We start from the raw sequence: 26,514 nt of genomic DNA on the forward strand, positions 1-26,514 counted from the left end.
GTGTCGGATCACGGCATTAAGGAGCCGGGTTTTCTCTCGTCCTGTTCTGGTGTTCATCTTCCCGATGTTGCTCCTTTGGCGGGGTTAGTGGTGCTTGAGGACCCGGTGGGACCGTGTCCGCGATACTTCTCGCATCCGCAAGAAACGCTAATGCTCATCCGGACCGCGGGCTTTCACGTTCGGGTACAGTTGATTGACGCTGGTAAATTTCTGCTCGTGCCAGGAGAGTTTATCCTCGCTGTACTCTGGAGTAAACAAAAACCGGAAAAGAAATATAAAGGAAGAGACATTCATTTATAAAAAGCATTTGAGCCGCCGTTGAATTCGCAATAAAATTAATTCAAATCGTTATATTTTTAAGAAAAACATAGTCAGTTTGATTAAAACGATTTAACATTGCACCTTTGCAAAGCATAACTTGTATTAACTAATTTAGGGACTGTTTATTCTTGGGAAAGTTTAATTCAAACAAATACAATACAATTACATAAGAGGGGCACTTTTTAATACTTTGCATCGAATTCGGCTTATTTTTGACTTAGAGAATCTGTTAACAAACGTTTATAAGGATTTATGAAATGACACTTTTTGTATGTAGTTACCTTTTGTTTGGTTTCTGTTTGAGTAAGTGAATGTTGAGTACTAAACTCGAATGAAGTTGTGTGAACTAAATAACAAATGATCATAACCAAATCCCTTTGTTGGTAATAGTACGCAACGCTCTGTAACGCATAAATCTATCAAAACTCCTTGCTCGAAACTCACCGGGCAATGCTTCGATCGGCACCTTCATGTGGCCGTTCGGCTGTTTGCTGGCGTCCTTGATGATGTTCTCCGGATGGATGATGCCGGTGCAGCAACCCTTCGGCTTATCGCTGGTCGAAAACTTGACGTGCTTCTTCAGCAGCGAGCCCCGCTGCGGCCGCACCGTGGGCGCCAGCTTTAGCTGGTGTGATGCTACACCTGCGCGTGGGTGGAAGCATAAGTGGCAGAGAGGAAGAGAGGGGGTGGGGTGGAGAGTAAGCAGACACAACGTTAGGAAACTCCAGGTCCGACCGGGTAGTCCGGGTAGGTGAGATTAGCATACTTCCCACGAACGTTCCGTTGATCTGCGTTTCCTCCGGGATGAGCGTACAGTGGGTGTGGGGGCAGATCACGGGACTGAGGGTGCTTTTGGCGGGTGGAAGGCAGGTGGCTGCCGGTGGACTGTACTGGATGCTGGTGGGCTGGAGGGAGAAGAAAAAAGCAACGGAAAGATGCGCAATCGTGTACGGGCCAATAAAAATCTGACACCAACGTAACAACCGGCACCGAGATCTAGAGATAGTGCTTTGGTATTAACCATTGAAAATCAACCCACATCCGGTCGCAATCCGGGCTTTAGCACTCAAGCCGAGCGTTGGCTGGGAGTGCACGGGGAGCAAAAATATCATATTCTTATTCCAAACACCCTTATCGACCCTGTCAACCTGCGGAAGCCCCGTAGAAGACGAGTAGCCTTTGAGGTTTTCTTCAAGCAAAACATGTGCCTACTTAGCATGGCAACGATGTTTCTAATGTGATTGGAATTGCTGCTCGTAGAAAATACATGATTCAAAGTCGGCTCTGTCAAAGTAATGAATGTCGGATCAAACATTGTATCGAAATGAAATTCACTTGCCCACATTGAGATTTTGATTAGATTTGTCACAAACCACAAGAAGTTTAAAGCTAATATAATGAATTTCAAAGCAATTTAGCCTGTCTGATAATTTATCACTGTCAAACCTATTGGAAACCGAAAAGGCGGTAAGATGTCCTTCCGTTACCACTTGGTGTGTGTTTGTCTGTGCATGCGTGTGTGATGTTTTAATCTCACGGCTTAATCTGACTATTCACCGTTTAAATCCAAATTCGGCAGCGAAGACTCCCCCTTCCCCCCACCCCCTGGAGCCTTTTTCCACGGGGATAAATCATTCATCAAATCATCGTAAACGTGCAAAGGGAAAAACAAGATCTTTGCAATGTTATAGCTCTTCCCCACACAGGCCCGGAGGGTTCACAGTAAGAAAAGTGGGGAGATTTTGTTTGTACATATTTTGATTAATGGGGATGCTTTTCACCTTCCTCCTCCCCCCCGCCTCGGGCGAGTCGGAGGTTCGATACGGAAGCTATGAATTATTATTGGCCGAAAAGGGGCCGAAGTGAGTCGAGCCTGGAATTTTCCGACTCACGGTGGAAGCTGCGAATGGATGGAGAATGCTTTCAACGTGCCGAGGAAATGAGAGGCTTCAAGAAGAAAACGTGTTGAATATAGGAAAATGGGAGCAATATGAACCGTTGAGTTTAAAATAGTTTATTTTTCGTTTGAAAATGGGGCTTCGTTTGAAAAACGTTCGAAGATTTCCACCCTTTCAGCACGGATTGGGTGCTATAAAGGTGCCTTAATCAAGGCTAAGTATGAAACTTGGCTTAAAGTCCTTGTTTGCCCAGAAAATCTTGCTCCAGCAAACTCAAAACATTGTTTTGAGTTTTCCACTACGGAAGTTGTAGGGTGAATTGTATCCTTTTTTCTCATTATTTCCACCAAAGTTTATTTTGTTTTGGTTTGAAGCTTATCCACCTTCAAAAATAGTTGATTTTAAATCCTAATTCAAATTAAAATGTTATTAAAACTAAGTTTTGAGAAACGCAGCACCTCTAACATTTGTACCCGGTCCTAAGAAAGTTGTGGAACTAAATTTTGAGGAATATAAATGTAACGAAAAAAAAATTCATTTTCATTAAAATTAATATCTAACACAATATTTTAAAAAGAAAACTGAAAATTGTCGGATTGTTAAAATAGAAGCAAAGCAAAGTAAAGTGAGGAACTAGTTACTTTCGACTAAAGAAACTTAGTTTTTGCTATAAGATCAGAAGCTATTTAAATCAAAATGTGGGCAGGAAAAGCAACTTGAAATCAGATGAATTTGGGGATGCCTTGACCCGGGAATGTATATTTTGCCCCCCGCTCCCTTGTAATTAACGCGATAAAAGCCACCGTTTTGACCAACTGATGCAAGGTTATACAAATTGCGTCGAGTTCAGAGTTGAGGTGCATGAGAAAGTCACCTGAGTAGTCAGGTTTTTGGTATCGTTAAGTTGAAGTTGTTCTAGCGTTATCAAAATGTTGCTTCCAAAACAAACAACGCACACCGTCTGACCTTTTCGGAATGGCGAAGGAACGTGCCGTGAGCAGTTGTCAGCTCGCAGTCTCAGGTTGTTTCTCAACTTGCGAAAAGTAATTAATTTCAAATGTGGCGAGCAACGGTGGAATTCGCACCGAATCGGATATCGATAATTGCCTCGCCAGGCCCTCGTGCTGCGGCCGGCTTCCACGGGCATCACGTGCCCATCGTGGCGGTGCTGATGGGAACGTTTGCTCGGCAAGATTGGTGCTACTACTTACGCAAGTGTACGAGTCGTCTTCGGCTTGCCCGCGGCCGGCCTTGTATTCCTGGTACTGCGATATCACGCACAGCAGGCAGTAAATCTGCAACGGAACAAAAATGCCACGCGAGGCGGCGAACGGTTTGAGCGTTTGGGCGAACATTACTTCTAGTCAGAAACAGTCGGAGCACATGGGTTTCTGCGAATTCCTAGCGTTGCTGTACCACTGAAAGAGGAAGATATGTAGGGTTCGCCTGCGGTTGACAAGCATTGCTTGCGGTACGGTTAGAGGAGAGAGGCTGAAAAATCCTTTTCCTGCTGTTCAAATTTAGCGACGGTAAACATAGTGTTACGAGGGTTGCGTCGGTTATTCACAGTAAAAATTTCAAGCGCTCTTTTCACGGTATTTGCTGCGGTATGTTGAGCACACGCAACATTTGTTTGCAAATAGCATCCGCCTGCCGATTCATGGGATATTTGCGGAGAGCACATCTATGAATTTACAGCCTCAGAGTTTTGCCGGAAAATTTCCACACACCAGCACGTGTCAACATTATTTTACTTCCAGCGAGCGAGAGCAAATCCATCTACAATATTCAATACAGGGAAGTAAAAGGATGATTTTATAGTGTTAACGCGTTGATTTGTTTAGGGGGTGCTTTACTTATGCTCTGCAATCGTTTCCAGGATCGAATACCTTTCAAATTAATTATGCAAATGCAAAAATACAGTTAGAAACCTTAGCAAGGGGGTATACTTACATTAAGACACATTATGAAGAAATCTATCGTAAAAAGCATCGCCGTCAACGGTTCAAACTTCAGCTAAAGGATCGAAAAGAAAAAAACAAAGAGCACAGGAAGGTGAAAACGAATGTCATATCTTATTACTCGGTCCGATGTTGTAGCCCGTTTTAGCAAGCTCCTTCTTGTTTTGCGATAAAAGGATCGCAGCAAGTGGTTTATTATTTATGTTTACTTCCTCCTTCCCTCTCCCTATTCTGAGACAGCTAAACGGGGTTTAACGACAGTGAGATTACCGTTTCTATGGCAATGAGATAGAAAAAGTGGGCGCACTCCACCAGCAGGTCCGCAATCATAACCACAATCCACGGCAGCAGCAGGCCTCGGTTGTTCTGTGAAATGGAAAGCGGAAAAGTGAAAGTGTAAAACAATACTTAAAAACTCGCAAGTGGAAGTAAAAACATGAAAGGAAAGGTCATGAAGGAAAAACAAAGCTAAACAAAAAAAAAACGGAGCAGATTGGAAACGGAAGCCTACCGTCGTTGGCATGGGTTTGGGGGAAAAAAAAAATGAAAACAGCAAAGCTGCCTGGAAAGGCGCATAAAGGCTCGTTTCCGTGGGGAAGGATCATGTGGGCGGCGATGTGGTTTGTTGAATCGTACCATTTTTAATCCGATTAGGACGAGCACCGATGAAAGGACTCCCAAGGTGGCGCAGATGAGCAGCAGTACGTTGAATTTGACGGTGACTGAAAAGGTAAAAATAAAACAGGACCAGATGTTAGGGGAAACGTGCAGCTATGTTTGCTAGTTTATTCTAGCAAAAACAAATCCAACTGCATTTTTTTCACTTTGAACCTCGAAGAAAATTTTCCAAGAATGCAAACTTCGTTCACTTGCTTCGAGCTATTTCGAAAGCCATCCACATTATTGGCAATGAATTTTAGTAATTTCTGATCGATCGATCGTGCTCTAGGAACGTCAAATTTACGCTTGGTATGAGTGAAATTTTGTATTTTCAATAAAAACGAAACTGGTGAAAAGTTTTCTGCCGGAAGAGAAGTTTGAAAATAGTTAAACGATCCACTAACTCATTACTCACAGTAAACAGTCTGAAGAGAAAAGGGCATGACAAATGGTTTATGCATTTTCCAGACAACGTTTTTTTTGGTGTTTGTTCAATCGAGGAAATAAATATCCCTGGATTAATGGGTAAAATATGATAAGCCCCGAAGAACGAATGCTGCACCAAGCGATAAACAACAGTATTGCCGACGGCAGGGCTACAACGTAGCAGAAAACTGAATGTGGGATCAACTTGGTTTAACTGAACTGCACTTTATTATCTGCATGTGTATGGAAAATCAACTTTTTACGCGTAATGAGCTCACGGGATTACGGGTGACAAATTGTGCTAAAATTAAATTGCCTCATGTGCTTATCGAACTTGCTGTTTCGTTCGAATGTATAGTATACATGGGGTTCCACCAAACTACCGAACCATCGCTGGCTTATGTGTTTTTCCCTTTGGTTTGAAAAACTCGAAAGCACGATATGAAGCGGTTTCAATTGGCCTGTTGAACCGTAACGAATATTGTATTCTGATAAACCGAGGGAAGAAATTTCCTTGCTGACATGCTGGTTTCAGTTTCAATAAAGTTTATTATTGGGCCGAGGTAAAATAAAATAAAGAATCCCAGGAAAGTATAATATAACTCATTTTTCCGTCATCTTGTCTTCTTTCCGGATCCATTCGCAAAAACACACAGTTATGTAGTCGTTCACTGCTAATCATTGGGAATGTAATCAAAGTTTCAACGCATTGCGAGATGGATGCAGTAGATACATCTTAAGCTTTTTCTGAATTCCATTTGAAAGCGTCTTTTATGAAATGAGTCATAATATCGAAAGAATTTTTCGAATAAACAGATTCACTTGTGATAACACAAGTATAAGCCCTCACAATGTTGAACTCTCAATTTGAGTTTTCCACAAGTTAAACAGCAAAAACAAGCACATACTATTCATCCCTTCGATATTTGCGACAACATTTTTAATTACTTTTTCAGTTTTGAAGCTAATGTGGGTGGGTTGGATGGATGGCTAGAGGATCATTCCAACATTCGATATGAAATACTCATCCCAATCATATGTATGATGCTCCTTTCAAAAGAATTCAATATTGCTTTCTGGTAAATAGAAAAGATAGTTTTCTATTAAACAATCAGAAAATGGAAGGCTTGGGGAAACTGATTACGTAAAGTGTGTTTCAAATCGGAATGATCTGCGTTAGTTGAACATCACAACTGCATCACTCAGTTGATTAATTGAATGCAACTTCTTCTAGCCACCTTTTAAAAGACTTTCCAATTTAAATTACAGGCAGGTAAGGAGCGACAAGGTAAAAACAACTTGTTTTGAGTTTTTATAACGTTTTAAGTGGGTTGACTCAACTGTTTACCCGTTTCAGAAAACTGCCCAGCATATATTTTCCGGGTCATTCACCTTTACTTATACACCCTTTGTTTTTGTTCTCTTGTTTTCATGGAAAGCGTTGAAACACAAAATAAGAAATTTTATTTTCGTCAAGCTGATTAACAAGATTGTTTTGTTAAGCATCAAACTCCGTAGAGCCCGGGGGCGATAACCAGGGATCTTCCTGGAAGGTGTGAGCGCCGTTTTAAGTTTTCATCCGGCCGGCTAAACCAAGATAGCCCACACAGGCCAAACCAAAACACGACTAAATCGGATTGTTGAACGGAAACATTCCCTCGACAGAAATGCCCTAAATTGCCTCCCGAATTGGAGATTCTTTTCGAACGGGCAGCTCATGAAAAATCATTACCCAATAAATAAACGTTCCGAACGGGGTCTGGAAAACCAATAACAAACACTCTCTACAACCGTTCCTCCAACCCAGGTGTGGAGAGGTCTATTCCTACGTACCTCCCGAAATGGTGTCCCGTTCCAGAAAGCTCTCGCCCATCGGTCTATCCACCTCACCGCGCAGGTATCGCCGTTCCTCGTGCAAAAACAGTGACATCGTTGTGCAGGATATGCTGAAGTAAATCTGCAAAGGGGAAAACAGTTTTCGATCAAAACGGTGCGATTGATTGGGTTCAATTTGTTTTAATTTTACTTGATTTCTTGGTTGGGAATATTCGAAACAGCCTTTGATGGGGAAATTATTTAGATTATGTAAACATTTTTAATTCAATAAAGCCAATCACAAAAGGCTAGAATATTTCAGCGATCCCGAGAGAAAACCTTCCCCAATAATGTCCAATTAGAGTTGAATTCCTGCTCCCTCGGGATGTTGTCGTCAATCTTGCTCAACACGGATTTTTTGGCGCGCCTTTTAACAATCTCCGGCCCTCCCAACATAAAGATCATGAAGATGATGATGATGACAACGAAACATCGGAAACAGCATTGTACCAAAATGTTACCCCGTCCGTCTCACCACTTCCGGTGGACAGATGGACGCCGGTTGTAAAACCTCCTGTTCTACAGTGGAATTTCGCTATCATCGGATTTTTTTTACGTTATTACCTTATTTATTTCCGAGCGTTCAGCTAACGTCTACACAAAGCAAGGATGTTAACAATCACTTTTGGTTGGGAAAGCTGTCCACGAAATTCCCGGCGTCTTGAAACGGGGCACCCAATTTGTGGCATTAAAAATAAAAGCGTATCCCAAATCCCAAACGTAATTAAACTTAATTTCTTTTCCTCAACTTCACCTTCTCCGGCGCGGGCAATTGTTTGTGTGCGTTTATCTTGCGATGGGATTACTCAAATTTCCGTGAAATTTTTCCCCCCGCGCATGTGTGCACAAAGTTTAATATCTTCCGAGAAAGCTTAGCGGTTTGTTTCGTTTAATCGTAGGCTGAACTACTAACCAGCCGAAAGACAAACTGGGCCAGACGATAAAGGCGAAGAAGTAAAGAATAAAAACCGCTTGGTCTTATCCATCTGGCGAAGCGTTTTTCCCTACTTCCGCGTATGGCCTTGTTGGATAAATGTCACCTTCCAGCAATGCAGCTCGGCGGTGGTGAAGGTCGTTCGATGGTTTTTATTTGTTGTGGTTTAGTTTTGTTTCTCCCATTTCACAATCAGTCAAACAGATGCAAATGACACAGTCATTCCGAGCTGGTGAGTTATCTCTTATCGCCAGACGCATCACCAGAAGCACACACACGCGCGCACCCTTCGCGGGAGATAGGGGTTTTCTGCACCCACCCCTGCCCAACCGATGGCCACAGCATGCCCTTATCACCGTGTGATAACTTTGTCCCGGTGTTATTTGCATAATGCAATCGTCACGGTGGTTCCACTTTGGGCAAACAGGCGGACATGCGTTTGTGCCCGGTCAAGTGCAGAGTAAATAATTGAACAATGTTATTGGATTGATTGAATGACAAAAAATAATTACAAACGATCTTGACACCGTTCGTTGCTAAGTTGAAAGCTGCGCCATAGTGCTGGAACAGCTGGTTGTATTTATTTTTTTCCTTTGGAAAATACCTGAAGCAAGTGGAATCGAATTCTATACTACGCACTTTGGTGACTGGAATTGAGTTTATTTCTTTGTTGGTAATTATCACCACTGGAAATATCCGCGCATCGACAACTCGCAAACCTCGAGAGCCATCTTCCGATAATGAATGAACGCTGCAGCGCAACGCTCGTCAACTTGTGTGATAAAAAAATGCACAGTGTTTGCGCTGCAAACTTGGAAAGTCCACGTTTTGGAGCAGCCCTCATTTTTTTCCACCCCCGCACAGTGGACATTCCTGGGTGAAGAAGTGGGTTAAAGGTGTATGTGAGTAATTTACTGTTGTTATGAAATTTGAATTCTTATATGTTATGAATATCATCACCAAAGCATGTCAAACGATGGAGCCGCCTGGTAGCAGACTTGCAACGAGTGTGCTGAAGCAGTTTTTCGAAGAGTACCATGCGACAAAGTAACGACAAATACAAAAACAATACTTTGTTTTACTTATAGTTAATCTCGAAGCTCCCATTATTATGCTAAAGTGGCTTGTAACAAAATAGAACATCATTGTTATGTTTGTGGAATTATTTAATAATATTATTCTCTATTCGATAAAAATCGTGTAGACGAAACCGCCAGTAAAGCCGCGATACGGAATTTGATTCGATTTTGTATGGAACGTTCAGTGGGTGTGACGCTAATTAATTAATTATTCGATAAAATCCAGTTAGCGGTATGTGATAAAACTTCTTTCCAGTGTCAGTACTTATATTCTAGCTTGACAAAGCGAACCGAAAGATCAACAATTCGACGGTTTATCAGATACTAAACTGTGCCTTTATATTGAAGAAGCATGAAGAAAGGATTGTCTAGCGAGTTGATAAGTGTATAACTGCGGAATGTTTTTTTTAAATAGTATATTGTATAGTTCGTTTTGAACAAACAGAAAACAAATGTTTAGGCGAGACCAAGGTTGTATAGATTATTAAAGGAAAACAATCAAATCAGCCTATGGTTAGTTTTAACTAATCAGCTTAATTTATGAACATGAGATTTTTTTGGTCTTTTCTAACTTCTGTACTTTGTATCCCACCTGTTAACCACTGTGCCGACAGCTGGGCAAGCCGTCTATCGAAGGTACGGAACGTGACAGAGAGGCAACTTATTTCCGGAGACAAGAGCGACGAAGGAGGGCCGGAGAAGGTGGAGCTTCGCTGGTTGAAGATGTTGTTTGTGATTTGACTTGTGGCCACTCGAGGAAGGCCTGAGAGTAAGACGGTACGGCTTCCGATAAGTGAGCATCCGATAAATAAGGTCCACCGCGGGTCGGGGATCGAAAGTAGTTCTCCGGAGCGTTTTGTTCGAGGTGCCAGTGTTTTTTGGATTTGTGCTTTGGGGAAGTGATTTTAAAAAATGGCCAATTGGAGTGTAGTGGTGGTGGTGCTTGGTGTGCTGGCCGTGACGTCTGCGGAGGTTCGCTTTCACCTGAACGAACAGAACGAGGTGCTCGGCGAGGCCAGGCCCTTCTTCAAAGGGTCTCGCATCGTCGGAGGAGGCGTTGCCGTCGCGGGACAGTTTCCGTTCCAAGTGGGACTACTCCGGTCAGGCTCGTTGTACTGCGGCGGTTCGCTGATCGAGAGCCGCTGGGTCCTGACGGCGGCACACTGCGTCTACAGTGGTGGAACGATGTAAGAGAGTGGGTTTTGAGTGAGGTTTGTTGTGGCACAGGATGACCAACACGCACCTTCCTACAGTGTTCCAGCGTCGTCGATCACCGTTCTTGCCGGCACGGTTAACCTAAACTCCGGCGTTCGGCGCGCCGTGGCCAGAGTGTTGCCCCACGAACGGTACGGTAACTTCCAGAACGATATCGCCCTACTTCAGCTCCAACTGGCGCTGCCCAGCTCCGCTTCGGTTCGTCCCATCGCGCTCCGATTGACGTCGGTTCCGGCGAGAAGTGAGGTGACCATTTCCGGCTGGGGTCGCACCTATCAGGGCGGTCCAGCGTCCAGCGTGCTGCGCTACAACCGCGCCACGGTTATGAGTGACCAACAGTGTCGGTTGGCGACCGGAATCTCCACCGGACTGATCTGTTTCACGTCACCAGTAAATAATGGCGCATGCAACGTAAGTCTTCTTGTACATTTTAACCCCCTTTCCTCGGGCGTGTGTGTGTGTGTGTCACTGTTGATCAAACACGACCTGCCTGATGTGGTTCCTATCCATTAACTATTCATTTCATATCTCCCCCCATCTCGTACCGAATGCAGGGTGATTCCGGGGGTCCAGCGGTCCTGAACAACCAGCTCGTTGGGGTGGCCAACTTTATCATCAACTACTGCGGATCGACCAGCCCGGACGGGTACGCCAAGGTGTCCGACTTCGTGCCCTGGATACAGGCCACTATGCGCAGATATTAATCATCACCAAACACCGACGCGAAGGGATCCGTTTTCACCGGGAAATTGGATCCCCCGTCCGGCGTAGCGAAGGAAACCCCACCGGTTTTATCACGTGAAGATCGTATTTAAATTCAAAATTCATCTTATTATACACACGGGCTGTGCGAAGGTGTGTAATTTCTCATCTTTTAGCTGATTTCCCCCGAATAAAGAAAATTTATTTTTGCACTTTGGAGTATGATTTTATTTTGACAAAAAAAAACGGATTGGTGGTAAGATAGCTGACCAACAAAAATAACAACGCAAATCAATTTCAATTTACTTTAAACATCTTCATTAGCTCCTGACAATCTATTTTCCCTGCAACACTTTGTGTAAATTTCTGTTCACTCATAAAACACATTTCTGGCGTAATTGATACGTAAACCAAAAAAATGTGACTGTATTTAGGGAAAAAACTTGATATGTCCCAGATTACATAATAAACACCAACAAGTATTCGTTGATAATATAAGACATGGATCATGTTTCCATAAAGGTGGCTTGAGATAATATTAGGAATATTTATATGAATAGATTCACCAACATTAGCCTTCATTCGGGTGACTTTTCATTATTGACATATTTTTTATACGAATTCCGTTTAGCCATCAGAGTTTCCTAAAACTTTAATTCCAGAAGAAGCTTTACTATACAACATATTTACTTTCGCAGTTCATTGTGAATTAAACCGTTCTATAAAAAAATTAAGGTGCGCTTTAAAACGAAGAGATGTTTGCATGTAAAATAAACTAAAAATAATAATCAAAATGTAAGATAAAAATAACCTGCATGCAAAATAATGCATGCAAAATTAACTTAATTAAATAATAAATTCAAATCATAATCAATAATTCAAATCATGAAACTAATTTATCCACGTTCAATTTAAAACAAAAAAAAAATCCACAGGTGACCAAAACTTTTAAATCTAGCCTCGAATGCCAACTTTTTTTTGTGTAATATTAATGTTTCATTGAACAATGAATCCTCCATGCAATAGCTGACCGTCTTACAAACGTAAATAAATCTTCCCCTAAGCGTCTAATATCAACCCACTGACAAATCTCTCGATGGTAATAACTATCGCCATCCCGATAAACGATACCAACTGATTTTCGAACGTCAATTATTTCCCACGCATCATTCTCGAATTATGTTTTCTCGTCCAAACAAGGAAAACTCCATTATGCCGGCCCCTTTTGGGGCAGAAGAAAGACATAATAAGCTTACACGGGCCAGGAGAAGTATACTTTCGCCGCCCGACCATTTGCCTCAAACGTTCTCGACCGCACAAGTGGATCCTTATCCTAATGGAAAGCACGTACGATGAGAGTCTGCCGCGTCCCGGAGACTTGGCTGGAAATGTCAGCTTATGACTTTCGTCGGCAAGATTAATCTCCTTCGGCCCGCTTCTGCAGATAATCATTTTCGCATAAACAAAAGATAAACAAGCGGAAAAATGAACTTCGCACAGCGCCCCGATCGGTTTGCGCTATCTCAAATGTGTGCGGGTGTGCGGGTGTGTGTGTGTGTGTGGTGTAGCTTTGGACCGGCTTTTCCTACTCCCGGAAGTCTTTATTTATGGCACTTTTATCCGCAAACCAGCGCACGATGGGATAACGTTGAGGGGATGGGCGGACATTTAATGTTTTGTTACGAAGTCTCGTCCAGGTAGTTCGTCCTGTCTTGTGAGTTATTTTTGATAAAAATACACAAATTTCAATGCGCTTAGTTCAAATAGATGGAAAAGATAATTTTATTTTGCAAGATTCCGAGCATGACACTGTTTCTGATATAACGTAAAGGATTTTTTATATGTTCTTGGATTTTTCGTAGATTTATTAGATACCTTTTAAGCATTCATTTTTAAACACATAATAAAAAAATTGTCCATGCCCCCTCCCAGTGTGCAACGCTCACTCGAAGCCGGTTCGTACGTTCGCTCATGCGTTCGCTGTAAGGCACATCTTTAATGTTATTGATTCAAATCGTGCCGGCAACATCGACCGAAGGCGCATTCACTGCCGAGCGTGGGGGCTTTAAGGATTCACCCCGGGACCGCCGGGAGATGGATCGTTTGAAGCGCTTCAGTGATCATCTATCGGAGCAGCGGCTTTTACCATGCGTGCGGCAAATCGTACTAAATTGCGCACACCGGGACAAGCCATCGACATCGGTGAGTGGTGATTGATGATGAATTATGTAACGATGCCGGCAAGCGGTACACACGGACATTAAAGAGGAACTTTTCCGATCACCCCCGGTGCCGGCGTGGTGCGGAAAACAAAAAAAAAATGAGCACTGTTTGTTGTGTTTCTGTGCCGGGTTTTCTCGTTCCGTTGCGAAACCACAAATATATAATCGAATTAAGCGACCAACGAATAGACACGAGGAGGAAGAGAAGAGAGAGAGAGAAGAGGAAAGATGCTCGGCTCGGGAGGAGATGAAAAATATGTACTGTATGAAAATCAGATCAAACGGCATCTAATGCTTCACGGATCAACGAATTAGCTTCACACAAGCCGGCACATGATCGTCCGTCGACGGTTGGTTTCGCAAATGGAACCATCGCATGGAAACACTTGAAAAAAGCAAGGAAAAAGTATACCACTGAGTTTCTTTTGGTATTATAATCTTCTTCCTTTTTCTGGCGCTGACCCGGCTCGGACACTTTGGACACAGTTTGCGTCGGCAACGTTGCGTGAAGAAAAACAAACAACATCAAACGTTTTGTGTCCGTTTGCGCGTCGGGTCATATGATTTTCTTTTTCAACCGTATAAACAGAGTCCCACACGCTGATCAAGCTTGAAATATGCAGAAGACGATTTCTCATCGCCTTTCAGTCAGGTGGAAAATGGTTGCATTCAATCGTAGTATATTATAATTTCCCATAGGATAAACTACAGGCTTCTGGGTTCCAATGGACGTAGCCGTTTTGCTGGGTTTTATGAACGAGAATAGGTTCAGAACTAATATCAAAACATATTATAGAATGAAGAGGCTAGAATTAAACGACAAAGAAAGTGAACAAGAGTGTGAAACAATAGAAAGTCGATCTATAATCCTTACTACTTATCATTTCAAAAGGGGTTTAAACTGGTTATTATAAACAACTTATGTAAATATATCACGAAAAATAAATAAATAACGATGTCACCTGAGGCAGGTGAATATTAGGATGTTTTTTGAAAGATACAAATAAAGCAAAATTATTTAAAGTTAAATTTTGTTTAGCCTCTTTGCGTTCTTTTAATGTTTCTACAAACTTTGCAAACAAAGAAAATACAAAAAAATGAATTAATAAACAATATGATGGAAAAAGTTATTGAAATCGAATTATTCGTACAATCGACATCAACTTTACAATTTAAATTAAAAATCGTCATTAGAATAAATTTACAAACAACAAAATAATCCACTATAATTTTTAGTGAATGTAAGCTTTTATACAGAATTTATATAAAAAAATCAACTTTTTATTTGGTTACGCTCAACTAGTCGAATAATGTTTCGTGAAACTCTATATCATCAAAAATTTGCAAAAGAAAAACGTTTTGACTCGATTTGGCTGATTTTAAATTAGTTTGTGTAAGGCATCCAGGAGAGGGGTGTTGTCCACAAACCGGGAGCATCATTAAAACAATAAATAAATAAAAAATTAGGTCGTTCTATTCAATATGTACTAAATAAGTTGTAACGCGTCAATATTGTAAATCTAAAATAAAAATCAAAATAATCTCATCGACTCGCTGCATGAAATTTAATCCTCTAATTCACTCGAAATTGTAACGAATACATTTCAAATGGTTCTAAATTGTTAAAGGCCACAAATTCAACAGAAATTTAATAAAATTTCCTACCCAAAAGCAGAATTATTGTTTCCGGCACCAACTCGATCGTCGGCTGGGTTCGCAAGAAGGGATTCAACGGGGACGACAGTTTGACAACTTCATCGCAAAAACTCTCCACTCTAATGGGCTTTTCCAGCGATTAAAACCGCTGAGGCTGGGGTGGATAATCCAAGCATTAAATGCCGCTTAAAATGTTTTCAATTAAAGCGCCGTTTGAACGTTTCGCACGTCGTCGTTGTTTATAGTCACGCGCGGGTAAACTATCGGCCGGTGGCTCGATTTCACGATCCTGCAACAGTGTTATCCAGCCACTTCGGGAGCAGGACTTCGTAGGAAAGGGAGGAAAACAACAGAAGAAGGATACGCTTGTCTTGTGACGCTCGGATCCAACCAGTAAGCTACCCACGTCGAGAAAAACCCGGGTCGGGTGAACTTTTTCCATCTACTTTATGCAAATGCGCCTACCGGAGTTCGTAGTCCACTTTTTCCACCATCCCACCAAATCAACGCACCGGGTCGGTGGAAATGGGAGGGTAGTCCAGGGAAGAGCGCTGGGAAAACTGTGCTTTTGTTGTGCACCTTTTGTTCCGGTCCTCGAGTCGATTCGGCTAGCGTACTGCCAAGAACATCTCAATGGACGAGCTTGGTGAGTTCTTCAGTACTTGTACGGTTTTCGCCGAATTGTGTCGCTTTTTACCATTTACCGTGTAATGTACTTTTGCAAAGTGTTCCTCTCGATGCTGTGCAATATTTTCCTGCACCATTCAAACCCACGGACGGACGCCAGGGCCAGCTTTCTGCGACTGTTGTGACACTTCAAGACAATTCCCCGCCAAAGGTTGGGAAAAAGTAATTTCTTATTAAGTTGAACAACTTGTTCGCTTTGCCCTTCTCTGAGAAGTTCCTTGTTTACGGAGGCAAACAAGGACTCGTTCGCACAACAGTTGTTTCGAAATTAATTTTAACTATCTACCAGGAAAATTCACCATCTTCCTCCTTGCGGTTCATCTAATCTCCATGTCGAGAATCCCCAGGGTAGGAAATTTGCAAAAAAAAAAACTTCAGACATCGTTAAGTTGAATTGATTGAATATCTTTATCGAACAACAAAGTGGTACATTGTTGAATTTACTCGAGTTTTTCCACACACCAACCAAAATCTGCACGTGACACTGCACGGAGAAGAGACGCTTGAAGTCAAGAACGTAACGCAAGAATAGGTACTTCCTCCTTAAGGACATATATAGCCAACCCGTAATGAATGGAACAAATCATGCTGAAAGCTGTGGGAGAGGGAATTACTGTGTGTTGCGAAATTCTTAAACCTAAGGGCTTTCAGGAGCCTCGGAAAAGCCACACCAATCAATTACGATCAAATCGGTCGTTTTATACACCTGCCTCAACTGGTGATAAAAGGTAACATGTTGGGGGCAAATGAAAATTACAGAATGATTGACGGATTGATTGGAACAAGGGAAGTTTCTAGTGACAGAATCAGAGAACCTCTAAAAGGATCACAATGAGGAAATTTTGCATTAGAAGGCCCTTTTCGGGAACGTGTAAAATTTTCATTGGAAAGAATTACGCAGGCTAGGAAAATAAGGGGTTAAAATGAGTTTCGAATTAAAGTCACTTTTCTACTTTTCTAGATCTGACTTCTAAAATAATAAAGAATTTTAGAATGAAGTCCTTTATTTGGTTTTACTAATTGGGGTTGGGGTTTGGGGGTTGGGAAAATTTACGAAACTTGAGTGAATTGGTTTCATCATAACAAGATTTGGTAAAAGAATGAGATCGATCAATTGGATTGAATGAATCTTGCATGAACGATTAAATTGACACATCACATATCATTTGCGATTGCTTCGGAAATCAGCTTACTTAGGAAGAATTGAGATCAATGATGGAACATTTAGATGACTTGAGCAAAAGAGTGTTATGTAGCATTTGTCTAACATCTATCCAATTATTTATACCAAGACGAACGATGGGACTAGGTCAATATTCCATTCTTGTCATTTAATTTGCTTTCTAAATTTATCCTACAAGTGCGTGCTTTAAGAAACATATGATTGAACAAACAATCTGTATCTCCTTTGGTGCACAAATAATAATTGCACCCAGGTTCACTAATCCAATTAAAATTACATTTCCGCGCGCCCAACCCAATCCGGACCGAACACTCTGCTTTCGCTCGCCCACGCCCTTTACCTTTTGCATAATGCAATTATTTTCCACCAGAAGTTCAATCGGATCGGAAGAGAAGTGTTCTTAACAGGTGTTCTTAACCAAGTGCCGGTTCGTTGCGACGTGTTTTCAATATAATGCAAGCAATTAACGATAAAACAACCGACCGTCTGAAGGGAGCACTTGGAGGAAATTTTGCATAATTTTCGCAAAACTTTCCACGCAACATCAAACGAACGAACTGCCAAACAGTTTGTGTCTCATTAATGGATGCAAATCTGTTCGAATATTGGATTCCCGATTTAAACTTCGAGGAAATGGAATAGGAAGCTATATACCCTTGATGTAACATTCCATCAACTTGTTCCTTGCCACAACCGAACAATGTGTTCCATCGTGTTCGTTTATCAAGAAGTGGAAATTGATGTTCGATGGATAATTTCGAACTCAAGCAAGTGGACCATACGGAACGGTATCGTGGTTGGGAAAAGGAACAATGCCTGACGGAAACTGGACTCCAGTCAACCATACACTAGATCAATATCGTCCTTTGCTTTCAATCACGTGTTTGGGTTCCATTCCCAAGGGAATATCCTACCGAGCTCGCTTCCGGTTCGGACCGAAACCGGGCCTCAGCTGACAAGTCACTCCGGGTGCCCTAATTACCCATCGAAGCTGGTACACTCACACACCCAACCTTCGCTAGCTGACCCTCCCATGGTGGACTCGAAATGACGTTCGGGGGAGCCTTACCAAAACCATGTGACAACGAACATCTGCGTCAAAATCGTTGCTCCCACCGTTCGCCGGGGTAAATCGAACCCGAATGCCAACCATTAGTCAACAAGACAAACGACTGGATGGATTCTGTCAACAGTTCTGGTACGAGGAAGCAAGCTCAGCTAGGTTTGCCTGGCCCTTGGCCCTTGGGAGGATGTGCGAGTCGTGACCGACCGGATGGGGAGGAGGTTCCTCGGAACTGGAAAGCCGATATCGGCCCCGAGCCTAGGACCGGAAATAGATGGATCGTCCATATCGAAAATGTAGCTACCCGTACACGGGAAAGGAGCCAATCACACCGAATTCCATGTCACGAAGCACAATGTGCCTTGTGGTGACACGAGGCTAGTCGTGAGAACTTATGTTTCTTTTCCGCCGCTCAACAGGTTGTTCGTGGTGTGGCCTAGACGTGGTTTGACCCCGGGCGCATATGATTTATCGATTAGTGCTTCCCGGGAGGATAATAATTGAGCTGAACCATAATGGTTTCGGAGGTGAAAACCTTCGTTGAGGACTTTGATGATTTACTGAGAAACTTTTGGGAATACTTAATGGCCACTTCTAACAGATGTTTCGGTTCATTCCAGCTTTCTTTCCATTTACATATTAATCATTATCAGTCAAAGGATATGTGGAGTAAGATATTGGAGTTTCAGAAACAACCGGAAATTGTTTACAAGACATCTAGTATCGCTGAAATAAAGGAGCTATGAGTTATAATCCACCTTCCACAAACTAGTTCTGGTAATGAATACCACCAAATGCAACTCGTCTGTGGAATGTAATAACCCGGTACAAGTTTGCAGGAAACTGCACTGAAACCATTCTTCATCTTGCGCTTGTTTATAGCTCACCCATCTTATCGTTGCCATGATCGGAGGCCCGGAATCCCTTCGGTTCTTGAACGAAGTCCGATTCTCCAGCGTTGGATGGGAGCATATCTCATTGTTGCTCGTCGCTACCGGAAGGAACCAAGCATGCCGACGACTATGAGACGTGTAATTAAACCATTAATCCGTAGGATTTAAGCCTCCCGAAACCACGCGTCGGGTTCTCGGAAGACACAACAACAGCATGCCCGTTGGCGCTGCCTAACAGGAGAGTGTACCGTATGTGCGTGAAATTCTTCACCCCCAACTTCATCGCACATTAATTTGCTCTTGCGGCTTGGCGAGAGGAATCCAAGCTTCGAAATATCCGTAGGAACTTGGAGGTGGACGTTGCTTGTCACAACGATCGAACGGTTTGCGGAGGAAGCCCCTGCTGTCAATTAACAGGTCCTTGTGTGCGGCTTGTGATCGACACCTCGATGCGTGGAGCTGCTTAGCGAACTTTTTTCTTTCGAAGTTTGATGGGATCTGCCAGTTAAGTTGGGAGCTCTGTTTTTGATTGGTTGATAGAATCCATCGTGCCGCGTTTTACGGCGTGTTAATTTGGCGGCTATAAAATAGAAGGGTATTGCTTGGATATATATGGATCCGTTTTAAAAAACTAAATAATAAAAAAAGGAACCTATTGAAATGAAGCAGTTACATATTTCAATGTTGGAAAAACAGTGTTGTTTAACTGTAATTTTTTTTTTATGGTTAGTAGTAAAACATGGACTTTGATTTGATTGGTTTATGGTAACAATTTTAATTCTATATAGACGAAGAGGAAAATGTTTTGTTTTGTTACTTCCACAGTCAAAAAAGTTTAAAATGATGTATTTATAAATGATGTACAGTGTAAAAGTTATTGGTAGAGGTCAAACTATGGTATTGAATACCAGTGATTAGTAGTAAAATATGGACTTTGATTTGATTAGTTTATGGTAACAATTTTAATTCTATATAGACGAAGAGGAAAATGTTTTGTTTTGTTACTTCCACAGTCAAAAAAGTTTAAAATGATGTATTTATAAATGATGTACAGTGTAAAAGTTATTGGTAGAGGTCAAACTATGGTATTGAATACCAGTGATTGTTTTTAAGTTCCTAAGTGTATGCCTTTCCGTGGTTCAAAAAACAATTTGGTTACCTCTCGCAAGTGTAAAACATTCCTTAAGGTTATCTCTTGTTCAAAACCACGTTAGACGTTCTGTGCTGTGATTCAAATGAACTATAGTCGTCGATGAGGTATTGAGGAAGTAATAAACAATATTACATGTTTGCAATATATGCCAAACACCCACACCTGTTTGCTGAATACCTAAGTCATTTATTTTTTAATAAAATATACCCAATCAACATTTTAATTGCAGATTACAATAAAAACGAAGTTTCTACTCCCATTATTAGGTTTGGAAAAGATGTTTTATTCAATTCAGCCTCAGTATTTCACGTCTAAGGAAACATCGTGAAAAGTATAGCAAAGTGATAAGAGAATGTGCGCGTACTTCTTTCACATTCATCACAAATGGAAGATGCATTCATTTTCCTAATCTTACGTATCACAACAATGTAGCAACAAGATGGAACCAATCAGTAAACGTGAAGACATTGCTCACACATTTCACGAAGAAGGTCGCCTTATTCTGCCATAAATCGTCTCACAAATGAATGTACTATGCACACCGAAGCAGCAATGTTATCCTTTTGTCAAACGTGACCTTCACCGTGATCCTTATCCCCTTTTGTTCGAACCGGACGTCCCCTGCACCGATCGGCCATTGTCATGCAGGACTGCGGCCTGTTATTGTACGAGCCTGCTATTATTTTCACGCTTGACGATGATGGTTTCCTTCCGCACCCTCCGCCTGTGGGGATGTTTATGCGAATGTTTTTGTTCCCGCGAACGAACATCTTTCTTGCTCTTGGAGAAGGAAAGAAAGCGGAGAAAACAGTTGTGCATTGTTGCAGAAAGTGACCACCTTGCTCGCCGCTTCCTCCCACCCGGTCGGCGTGGAATGGAGATCACCATTCAGATGACCTACCGGTCAACAATGAGGTCAGAGGCGAGGGTAGTTTTTGGGGGATCGCTCAAGGAGCGCCAAAGGGATAAGGGGCACTCGACGCTAACAAAGCATTCCATTATCAAACTTCCTTGCATCCCACCCACCCCTCGAGACCAAGTTCCGGTCATGCAAGTGTGCCGTGGCATTGAAATTTGAATGCACGTCCGGCCATCCCGGTTGGTCTCTAATGATGGCGGCGGGTGCCGTCTCCGCTACAATACTCCAATGGTCAACAGGTCGCGAAGGCACTTCAGCAACAGCGTTCGAGCGTTCGAGGTTAGACCTAACGAAGGAAAAAAGAATGTCAAATGGAAACATCAAAGAATAACATAAAATAATAAACCACATCACCTTTGTCCGGCGTGACCTTGAGCATGGTTCCAGCGTTGCAAGTGGAGGTGGATGAAAAGATATTTTCCATGTCCAACAGTGACCGCAAAAATGTCCACTCCCTTCGAATTTTCCGCGACACCATTCCGATGTCACGAGCAAATAATATCGCGTATGTTTTCAAATTAATTTATCCACGTGAAAGAAATGCATCCCGTTTGTGTATGTGCGTGTGGAGAGGTCCAGTCTCTACTGGAGAAAAATAAAAACAAATTCGACCTAGGTGCGAAAAGCATTGCAGGTCGTGTATGAAAATAATTACCAGCCAGCCAGAGCGAAGGATGCCAGGTCAGGATGAAGTGGGACACGCTGAGACCATTGAGAGTAAACCACCTAATCCCAGCGCTATTGACCCGGGTGAGTGGAAATGTAGGTTGCTGGAAAATCTGGACCATTTACACCACCCTTCCCCGGACGCCGAACCGGGTCCTTGGTGCGATTTCATGCGCCGTTTTTATAGCAATCGCGTGATGCTCGCCGCCGAAGCGAACGGACGGTACGATGATAAGGATAAATTTAGTGTCCTTTGGCCCGGCTCGGAGCTGCCGGAAGCGTTTGGGGTGATGAAAAAAAAAAAAACCACCGGTCACCCAATGAGGTCAGCGAAATGTGTTCCCATTCTTCACGATTTCGTTTCGCGCCCATCCTTGATTTTTGTCCTTTATTTCAACCTCACTCTGGATAACATCCGGTTGCATTTCTACGCGTTTTTTTTTCTTTTCCCCAAACGCAAACAACGTCCACTGGTGGCCGTAATGATAGATGATTGATTGAGTTTCCGCTTTCCCTTTGTCCGCTCCTCCCCCTCACCTCCTAGTGACCGGAGCTTATCTGAGACCGTAAATCCTGTGTCGGCTAATAGCGTCACGTTTTAGTAGTGCGATTGATTTAATTTCACTCCGGCTGCCTTTAATGGCCGCGACCGACCGGGCGGTGGACGTTGGCGGTTGGCAGGCTAATTTGCCTGCTCAATTTAATCAACCTCGGCACCGGCCGGCATCGTCGCCGCCGTCGTGTGGTATGCAATCATCTCGAGGCTCAAAGAGTGCTTGTTGCTAAACTAATTACACGTTGTCATAATCAATTTGAGTTAAGGGCAACATTATTCTTTTCTTTGTGCAGACCCGCACGCCTGTTCGACCCGAGGATGAATTTTAAATAACTAATAACATTTCGAACCATAAATTTTCAATTTTTATATGACAAGGTTATTTGAGTTTAATTTAGACAAGTCAAAGGTACGGCAGATTATATTTTCCAGAAAGCTTATTTTTAAATTCATCATTTGAAGGTCAGTCAGGAATCAATAACACTTCAAACCGTTTTCCCTCGATCGTAAGAGGATATTAAAATCCAACCTTTTCGTGGAAGCATGCCTTGAAAAACGTAAACAAGCACCCTGACATGAAACACCCACTCTTGTGATGAAACGCTCACACCGAACACCGAAAGTTGTTAGGAAGGTACAGTAATCCGTACCAAAAGAAACTTTTAATCCTTACCAACTCAGTATTAGAAAATTAGATTTTCTAAGAATGTAGAGGTACATCCCTCGTTTACAATTCACTCGAATAGCAAAAAATTTAAGCACTTACCTAGCGACTATGCATTGTTGTACACAAAATTATAAATTTAAAAGAGAAGGTGAGAGTGACTTTAATCTTGAAAATCGCAAGTGATTACAGCCTACATTTATTAAAAAAAAACTTTTCACACTTGTCGAACGCTAAGATGCGAAATTGGGTGAGCCGCAAAAGTCAGCAACTGATCACACCTTCTTCTCTACCCTAGAGAGAAACTCCCGTGACGAAGGTTTGACAAACGTCCCTCCTTCAACCATCAACAGGTTTGGCTAAAGCCCACCAGAGACGGCTTTACAATTCGTCCAAACAGGTACCCATCCGAAGCAGGTGCGGTCCACTTGGGAGCAATATTTTACGCCACCCAATTAACCGTTGATGACTATTACTAAACTCGTCAAACAACATGTCAGCACAGCAATGTTTTAGCGGAACTTTTGTGACCACCACGAAGATTCGCTTTTACTTTCTCTATTGTTTGATCTACAATTACATCCTTCGCTCTTCACCAAGTTTCGAGCGATCGATTGCGGTGACGAAGGAGGTTTACCAGGGGACAGTCGCTTGAGATTGTTTTAAATCCTGGCCAAACCATGCCTTCGCCAGTGAATCTGATGAAGGGTGTGCTTTGCTGAAGTGCTTTTAACCGACAAAAATATCCCCAAGGGACCGGATTGTAAATAAACCTCCATGATATTCGTTCTCATCGTCCGACCCACTTTGGGTTGTCGACAGACGGTGCGGTTTGTCCACTGTTCCGTGGGCGAGCGAGCGTCTTTAAATCCGTGAAGTTGCAAGGCGGTTATTAAATGTCTAATCGTGTTCTGCATTACGGGAATTTGTGTGGCAAATGTTCAATACAGGGTACAACTTTTCCAGCACTTACCAGTGTGTAGATGACACTCGCAAAGCTGCCCTTGCGGACGCTGTGCCACAGGCAGCACGAGTGTAGGATGGCCATTTTCCGATGCCGGGCAAAATGTCAAGAAGGCTCAAATATTCCACTTCGAGCTCACCGTTGTTTTAGAAAATTAACACACTCTCCTACGCTTTCAGAAACTTTCACTCTTTCCTTTTCCCTGTGGATAACTCAATCGATCACCACACACAAACACAGACACACACACAAGGGAGCGTAGGCGTGGAAATGCCGTTCATCAAGTACTCCCGGGACTCCCTGGCTGACCTTTTTCGTTCTGGGCAAGAAATGGCATGGGGTTCGACGAAGTGGCTCACATTAGCAAACAGTTCGTTCAGCGTAGGGTGGGTGCGTGTCCGGTGCTGGCGTTTTCCCAACCAACCAGATCCATTTCCCTTCGGGCACTTAGCGAGTTCACTTGACTTTTATTTCGTTTGTTTTATAACTGAATTTAACCGGTGGCAGCGAAATGTAGTCCGATTTGGCGAAATGTTCACTGGAGGCCGCAAGTTGAATAGCTCTGAAATGGAGAAAAATGGTAAAAAAGTGAGTAAAACCACGAGGATGAAGATAGATTGTGTTAAAGTGGCTTAATGTAGGTGGTATGTTTTTCCCACTAAAAAAAGCCTGCTCGATCTTTGCTCATAAAAAATGTAATGAATTTATGTCCGTAGTCAGTTGAGAGAAACAAACCAGTTACAGTAATTGTTGACGATTTGTTGCAGGATGAAAATTGATCGGTCCAAAACACTTTGCAAAGGAATGATATCTTCTTTGTTTCTACAACCGAACTCTTGCTTGCATAATTTGTCCATGAATATCAAATTCCAAATACAAACTTCCGCTCGGAACAATGAACCCCCAATACATAAAGGTACCTGCAACTTGAAACGAACACAGCCGGTTTTATAAATTTAATAATAATAAGAGATGGAATTACTCATGAAATGCTTTTTTGATGTATAACAAACGAAAGTTTGCTCGATACATTTGAACATAATTCAGTGAATTATTGTAATTCAGTGTCATGTAATTCAGTGAATTATTCGCAATTAAGAAAGCGCGTTTGTCTAACAAACTTATCTTTTCCCTTAGTTACACTCTCCTTTCGAGTAAGCCAATTTATGTTATCAAAAGAATATGTTTTACTCTAAATATTTGATAAAATTATTTTTTGAACTTAATTCAATAACTATTTACAATACATAATACTTTTCTTACCATTTTCCAATAATATATGAATATATTGAAACTATGTTGGTATTATTGAAACTCCAAATATCCAGCATGTGATAATGGTGTGTTTTGAGCAAACAGATGTACCTTAGTTTTTATCATAAAATAACATAACGTGAGTGTAATTATAATGATTTCTATGCCATTACATTTTTTTTAAATGACACGCCGCACATAAAAATGAACGAAACAAACAACATGGCATGCATACTTTTTTCCCCAGCATCCATAAATGGCCTTCAGAAGTACACGTGCACCAACATGATTCAGTTTTAAAGTTGCTCAAGGTAAATACTCTGATTCTAGGAACAGGGCAGCTCTTAGAAATTCTTGTTGAATATTTAAACTCGTTCGTAAAGCTGAACCAATTACCGAAGAAAATGACTCGCAATTTTGTGTAGGTTTTAAATGGGACGGATTCGTTCAAATTAAGCACTTATTCGGCTGGTAGAAAACAGATGCCAGTTGAGTTTAAAGCCGACCGAATGATGGTGCATCAGACGGATATCTGCACCTCTACGCCCACTTGCATCGCTACAAAATTGCTGAATAAACCCCTGCACTATCGTTGCGCTGGATGCCGGGCGGAAGTGGACAAATAAACACCACGTGGGACTGCAAAACGCGATGCATATGTCATAAATTGTTTCCTCATTACCGGGCGCGGTGCAGCGCGATGAAAATAGTTGCGAGTGAAAATTCACCCTCAAAATATGGTAATTCACAAGTGTTGGAGCAGGTTCCGTGAAGCCGTCGGTTCCGTAAACTGGACGCCAGTCGACCGGCCTTTGGCTTTCCATCTCAAATGTGTGAGAAAATATACCGTGAATGTTTAGACGAACGATGCAGCATCGCTAAAGAAGCAAAAATAAAACGGCTTGTGTGTGCGCTGTGGAAATTTGTATAAAACCGGTCCACTTTTCCACGCGCGCCCCATAGTTCCCGGGAATGGTAACGGTTTCGTTCCGCAACCGAACCTGGTGTAATAAACTATCATCAGGGGGAAATGAAAGTGTGATGCTTCCATTTTGAATGAATAAACCTGTTAAGGGAGAAGGAAATTGAATGCATACAAATATATTTGTTTGAATGTTAGTTGCTACGGTGTGGGTATTCTTTTCAATTTTTGTTTCTTACGCGGAACCATTTAATATTCAAAATCAACCGATTTAAATTTCCGTTTGCACTCCTGCAAACGATGACGGTGTAGCAGTGTCGAACGGGCGTTCTGGGAACTTTAAACTAAATAGAAAAATGTGACCTTATGGCTTGCGTTCAGAAAAGTGTGGGAAAACCATTATGTTTTTTCGAGGAATCATTCAGGGTGATTGGAGTGTGCTGACCAATTACCAGGTTTTGTTTATCAACTTAAGCTACCAACGCCATTCACAACGTAACTGGAATGGAAAATAATACGATTACAAAAATAAGTCATCATTTGAACTCGCAACGATTTACATTTTAATCTGCACAGTTGATGCACCGGGAAAGAAGGAAAAAAAATGAGCCACTTGTTTTGTAGCGCCCACATTTCCACCC

At 42.1% G+C, this 26,514-nt stretch overlaps 2 protein-coding genes across 2 annotated transcripts; one reads left to right on the top strand and one right to left on the bottom strand.

Moving 5' to 3' along the window:
• Positions 1-147: 147 nt before the first annotated feature.
• LOC131294345 (uncharacterized) lies at positions 148-23,781 on the bottom strand. Its single transcript, XM_058322391.1, has 9 exons — positions 23,707-23,781; positions 7,100-7,223; positions 4,817-4,902; positions 4,451-4,546; positions 4,173-4,235; positions 3,431-3,514; positions 1,088-1,226; positions 766-963; positions 148-245 (listed from the first exon to the last, which is right to left on the bottom strand). The coding sequence occupies exons 1-9, from the start codon at positions 23,779-23,781 to the stop codon at positions 148-150; spliced, it is 963 nt and encodes a 320-aa protein (XP_058178374.1).
• Positions 8,175-11,073, top strand: LOC131294995 (serine protease SP24D-like). The gene is made up of 4 exons (XM_058323054.1): positions 8,175-8,203; positions 10,081-10,341; positions 10,408-10,780; positions 10,924-11,073. The coding sequence occupies exons 1-4, from the start codon at positions 8,175-8,177 to the stop codon at positions 11,071-11,073; spliced, it is 813 nt and encodes a 270-aa protein (XP_058179037.1).
• Positions 23,782-26,514: the final 2,733 nt, after the last annotated feature.

This window comes from Anopheles ziemanni, chromosome 2, assembly GCF_943734765.1.
Source record: "Anopheles ziemanni chromosome 2, idAnoZiCoDA_A2_x.2, whole genome shotgun sequence".
Taxonomy (NCBI): Eukaryota; Metazoa; Arthropoda; class Insecta; order Diptera; family Culicidae; genus Anopheles; species Anopheles ziemanni.